Below are 5,998 nucleotides of genomic sequence, written 5' to 3' on the forward strand. Positions count from 1 at the left end.
CTCGCTCTCTCACTTTCTTTTGGGAGAAAGAAATATATAAAAACATTCTTCAGCAAGCTGTAGTTTGATGCAGTCATCAAAGCTATGAGCAAATTATTCCCAGCTCATTTCTCGTTTAAAACAAAAGAGAGCGAGAGAGAGAGAGAGAGAGAGAGAGAGAGAGAGAGAGAGAGAGAGAGAGAGAGAGAGAGAGAAATAAATAGTCACTGAGCCTTGAAGGCCCAGGATATAAAGATGACTAAAGAAATGGATTTCTCTGGATCAGAGCATCCTTTGTGAGAGATAAGTCATGCAAGCGTTGCAAAAGGGGGCCTTTCCAAATATAATGCTTGGTTTAAATGCTAATGTAACATAATTATGGAAATGCCAGATAGTAGATTTCAATTTGCCACTCGTTCACTGAATCACAATATAAAGTTGAGCACCTTTGTACCGTGACTTTGTAGATAAAGGTTTTTCCCTTTCTGTTTTCTGGGGTTGGGAGGTGGAGACAGGAGGGAGAGGTTTCTGGGGTTGGGAGTTGGAGACAGGAGGGGGAGGTTTCTGGGGTTGGGAGGTGGAGACAGGAGGCGGAGGTTTCTGGGGTTGGGAGGTGGAGACAGGAGGGAGAGGTTTCTGGGGTTGGGAGTTGGAGACAGGAGGGGGAGGTTTCTGGGGTTGGGAGGTGGAGACAGGAGGCGGAGGTTTCTGGGGTTGGGAGGTGGAGACAGGAGGGAGAGGTTTCTGGGGTTGGGAGGTGGAGACATGAGGGGGAGGTGTCTGGGGTTGGGAGGTGGAGACAGGAGGGGGAGGTTTCTGGGGTTGGGAGGTGGAGACAGGAGGGGGAGGTTTCTGGGGTTGGGAGGTAGAGTCAGGAGGGGGAGGTTTCTGGGGTTGGGAGGTGGAGACAGGAGGGGGAGGTTTCTGGGGTTGGGAGGTGGAGACAGGAGGGGGAGGTTTCTGGGGTTGGGAGGTGGAGACAGGAAGGGGAGGTTTTTTGTATGAATCCTAACATAGTTTAAATAGAGGTTTATACCGGGGCAGTTTTACAGAGTCTTGGGGTTTATTAGCTTGATAGAACTTGGTACATGAGAGCACTATGAGTAATCTCAATAAATTATAGGTTTACATCCAAGATCAGTCAACAGTGAAATGCTACCGATGTAAGTTTCATCAAAAGACACTCTTGCAACCAAGGACAGACACATATTTACACGCCCGAGCACTTCAGCACTCAGCGGTCCCGTTCTCTGAGCTTGTGTGGTCTACCACTTCACGGCTGAGCCTTTGTTGCTCCTACATGTTTCTATTTTACAATAAAAGCACTTACTATTGACCACGGCAGCTCTAGCAGGGCAGAAATATGACGAACTGACGTGTTGGAAAGGTGCTATCCTATGACGGTGTCAGTTTGAATGTCACTGAGCTCCTCAGTAAGGCCATTCTACTGCCAATGTTTGTCTATGGAGATTGCAAGGCGGTGTGCTGGAGTTTATACACTTGTCAGTGACGGGTGAGGCTGAAATAGCCAAATCCACTAATTTGAAGTGGTGTCCACATACTTTTGTATCTATAGTGTACTTTGTATTCTCAAAGAGATAGTTCACTTTAAAATGAAAGTTTATCAGACGTTTTCAGGCTAATGATTTAGCGATAAGTCATCTGCCATGATTTAGGTTCGAAAACTTTTCATGGGAAGTAGAAGCCCTGGAATTCTGGGAATTTTGCTTAAATTCAATAGTGAACCTTTTTTGTGGGATACACACAAGGCAATTATAGGGCTTGTGGCACATTTTGGTTAAACTATCCCCAATTCAATGGAATTGCAACCCTCTGCATGCACAGTGCATTCTTCCATCACATGTGCAGTGCACTCTTCCATCACATGTACAGCTGATTCTCAAGATCTTGCACACTAATGAGATGCTATTGAGCCTACACTACTACACTGTCTGAGCCAAGGACTACATGCTTTCTGGTAAGTTTTGATTACAATACTTGGTGGGTTGAATATATTTTATATGACATACATGATTTTTTGTTAATTAACTAGTAAATAGTAGCCTACAGCAAAGTGTGTTTAAATCATTTCTAACTTGTTAACAATTTCTGCTAGTTAGTTTTTGCTACCATGTGGGTTTTAGCTTGCTTGAGCCTGATAATTGAGGGGTTTTAATTCACCTGTTTCCATACATGTTTCCTTTAAAAACATGTATCTTACAAAGGAGTTGTTTAATCTAACTTCTTAACTATTTATCTGTACATGGAATTGTATTATTTTTTTTTACTCATTTATTTATAATCTTTACAGGAAAATGCCACGGGCACTATCTGATTTGTGGAGACATTTCACTGCAGCTAATGTAGAAGGAAAAGCTGTGTACATTTGCAAATACTGTGCCAAATCATATGTGAAGAATGCAACAAAGATGCAGAATCATCTGGCCAAGTGCATAAAGTTCCCTCAGCGCTCACAACAAGCAACCTCTGACAAAAGTCCCTCTACTTCTATTCGAGGTGAAAATGATGAATCAGACACCTTATCAATAGCAACAGCTCATGGTCCTCCTGGAATCAGAAGTTTTTTTGACTCAATGGAGGAACGTAGTCAGAGAAATGCTGATGAATGTCTTGCTCGAGCTGTGTATGCAACTGCTTCACCTCTGATGCTCACAGGCAATGTGTATTGGAAGAGATTTCTGAATGTTCTTCTCCCAGCAGACACCCCTCCAACCAGACATGCTTTATCTACTCATTTGCTGGATGCAGAGTTCAACAGAGTTCAAGTGAAGATCAAGAAAATCATAGAGAAAGCAGACTGCATTGCAATCATCTCTAAATGGGTGGTCGAACTGATGGGCTAGGAATAATTAACTACATCATCTCCAACCCTCATCCAGTATTCTACAAGAGCACAGACACAAGGGACAACAGACACACCGGTCTCTACATTGCAGATGAGCTGAAGGCAGTCATCAATGACCTTGGACCACAGAAGGTATTTGCACTGGTGACAGACAATGCTGCAAACATGAAGGCCGCTTGGTCTAAAGTGGAGGAGTCCTAGCCTCACATCACACCCATTGGCTGTGCTGCTCATGCATTGAATCTGCTCCTCAAGGACATCATGGCACTGAAAACAATGGATACACTCTACAATAGAGCCAAGGAAATGGTTAGGTATGTGAAGGGTCATCAAGTTATAGCAGCAATCTACCTCAAGCAAAGTGAGAAGAATAAGAGCACCACATTGAAGCTGCCCAGCAACACCAGTCGGGGTGGTGTTGTCATCATGTTTGACAGTCTCATGGAGGGGAAGGATTCTCTCCAAGAAATGCCCCATCAAGAGGATCCTCCTGGATGATGTATTTTGGGAGAGAGTGGTAAGCAGTTTGAAACTCCTGAAACCTATAGCAGTAGCCATTGGGCGGATTGAGGGAGACAATGCCATCCTGTCTGATGTTCAGACTCTGCTTGCAGATGTAAGAGAAGAAATCCGTACTGCCCTGCCCACTTCACTGTTGCTCCAAGCAGAGGAAACTGCAGTTCTGAAATACATCAGAAAGCGTGAAGACTTCTGCCTGAAGCCCATACACACCGCAGTGTACATGTTGGACCCCAAGTATGCTGGCAAGAGCATCCTGTCTGGTGCAGAGATCAACAAGGCCTATGGTGTCATCACTACCGTGTCTCGCCATCTTTGCCTGGATGAGGGCAAGGTTCTTGGCAGTCTGGTAAAGTTCTCTTCCAAGCAAGGGTTTTGGGATGGAGATGCAATATGGCAGTCGTGCCAACATATCTCCTCAGCCACCTGGTGGAAGGGACTTTGTGGATCTGAGGCTCTTTCCCCTGTTGCTTCCATCATCCTCCAAATCCCACCAACATCAGCCGCCTCAGAGCGCAACTGGTCCTTGTTTGGGAACACACACACTTGTCACGGACGTGTGGAAAGACGGACCAAGGCGCAGCGTGCTCTGAGTTCCACATATTTTATTAAGTGAAACTTTGAACAAAACAAATAAAGAAACAACGAAACGTAACAAAAGTGGTGCAACTAGCACACACACAAACAATATCCCACAAAACACAGGTGGGGAAAAAGGCTACCTAAATATGTTCCCTGATTAGAGACAACGACAAACAGCTGCCTCTAATTTGGAACCACATTAGCACCAACGTAGAAATAAATATACTAGATCACCCCCTAGTCACGCCCTGACCTACTATACCATAGAGAACCAAGGGTTCTCTATGGTCAGGGCGTAACAACACCAAAACATGCAACAGGCTGACCAATACAAGGTTTGAAAAATTGGAGGCCATCCGGGCAAATTTGAAGCTTTTTGAGCCTGACAACAAGCCATCCTCAACCAGGTTGGAAAGTGACAGTGAAGATGAGGCCTCAGAGTCTGATGTTCAAGAGGAAGACAACCAAAGCTTTAGTTTATAGACTATCATTTTACAGATGTATGTTGAAAACGTTTCTGGGAGATGCGATGGATCATTGGGGATCATTCAATATTCCCTTTCTTTTGTTGTTCAGTGAATTCATCCCATGTGTAGAGTCAACTTATTTAACTAAAGTTAAATTCGTAACTAAATTTAAAAAAAATCTATTGGAAGGATTAAATATTTTGCAATTATGTCTACTTAAGATAAGGTAAAAGGTTTATGTTTCTGTCTCTCTCTATGGTAAATACAGTATATCCAATGTAAAAAAAAATCTACATTGATATGGTATTAATATTTATTTGCATATATTTCTGTTAATTCCCATATATTTCCACGGAAAGTTTCCACCTCTGAATATTCCCCAAAATGTGCAACCCTAGTTGTGATCCAGCTAGGATAGATGCCTGAATCCCAAAGAAATGGGAAATATACTGTGAAATTCAGAACATTAGATGAAACGTGGAGATAAAAAACTTGGTTCATGCATCCAAAAGTTAGTGTAACCTCCTGAGTCGCTTACCCTGGTACTCAAACCTGAGTCCATGTTCTGAGTCTCTTACCCTGGTTCTCTAATCTGAAGCCATGTCCTGAGTCTCTTACCCTGGTAGTCTAACCTGAAGCCATGTCCTGAGTCTCTTACCCTGGTAGTCTAACCTGAAGCCATGTCCCGAGTCTCTTACCCTGGTAGTCTAACCTGAAGCCATGTCCTGAGTCTCTTACCCTGGTAGTCTAACCTGAAGCCATGTCCTGAGTCTCTTACCCTGGTAGTCTAACCTGAAGCCATGTCCTGAGTCTCTTACCCTGGTAGTCTAACCTGAAGCCATGTCCTGAGTCTCTTACCCTGGTAGTCTAACCTGAAGCCATGTCCTGAGTCTCTTACCCTGGTAGTCTAACCTGAAGCCATGTCCTGAGTCTCTTACCCTGGTAGTCTAACCTGAAGCCATGTCCTGAGTCTCTTACCCTGGTAGTCTAACCTGAAGCCATGTCCTGAGTCTCTTACCCTGGTAGTCTAACCTGAAGCCATGTCCTGAGTCTCTTACCCTGGTAGTCTAACCTGAAGCCATGTCCTGAGTCTCTTACCCTTGTAGTCTAACCTGAAGCCATGTCCTGAGTCTCTTACCCTGGTAGTCTAACCTGAAGCCATGTCCTGAGTCTCTTACCCTGGTAGTCTAACCTGAAGCCATGTCCTGAGTCTCTTACCCTGGTACTCAAACCTGAAGCCATGTCCTGAGTCTCTTACCCTGGTAGCCTAACCTGAAGCCATGTCCTGAGTCTCTTACCCTGGTACTCAAACCTGAAGCCATGTTCTGAGTCTCTTACCCTGGTAGTCTAACCTGAAGCCATGTCCTGAGTCTCTTACCCTGGTAGTCTAACCTGAAGCCATGTCCTGAGTCTCTTACCCTGGTACTCAAACCTGAAGCCATGTCCTGAGTCTCTTACCCTGGTAGTCTAACCTGAAGCCATGTCCTGAGTCTCTTACCCTGGTAGTCTAACCTGAAGCCATGTCCTGAGTCTCTTACCCTGGTACTCAAACCTGAAGCCATGTCCTGAGTCTCTTACCCTGGTA

At 44.5% G+C, this 5,998-nt stretch overlaps 1 protein-coding gene across 1 annotated transcript in view; it reads right to left on the reverse strand.

The window, feature by feature from the left end:
- Positions 1-396: 396 nt before the first annotated feature.
- Positions 397-5,998, reverse strand: part of LOC120027115 (CUB and sushi domain-containing protein 2-like) — a 176,662-nt gene continuing 171,060 nt past the window's right edge. Inside the window, exons 26-27 of the mRNA XM_038971953.1 lie at positions 2,870-2,883; positions 397-939 (exon numbers count right to left, since the gene is read on the reverse strand). Of these exons, the coding sequence (XP_038827881.1) occupies positions 397-939; positions 2,870-2,883 (557 nt within the window). The remainder of the gene's footprint in view (positions 940-2,869; positions 2,884-5,998) is intronic.

The sequence above is a fragment of the Salvelinus namaycush genome, chromosome 32 (genome assembly GCF_016432855.1).
Source record: "Salvelinus namaycush isolate Seneca chromosome 32, SaNama_1.0, whole genome shotgun sequence".
Taxonomy (NCBI): Eukaryota; Metazoa; Chordata; class Actinopteri; order Salmoniformes; family Salmonidae; genus Salvelinus; species Salvelinus namaycush.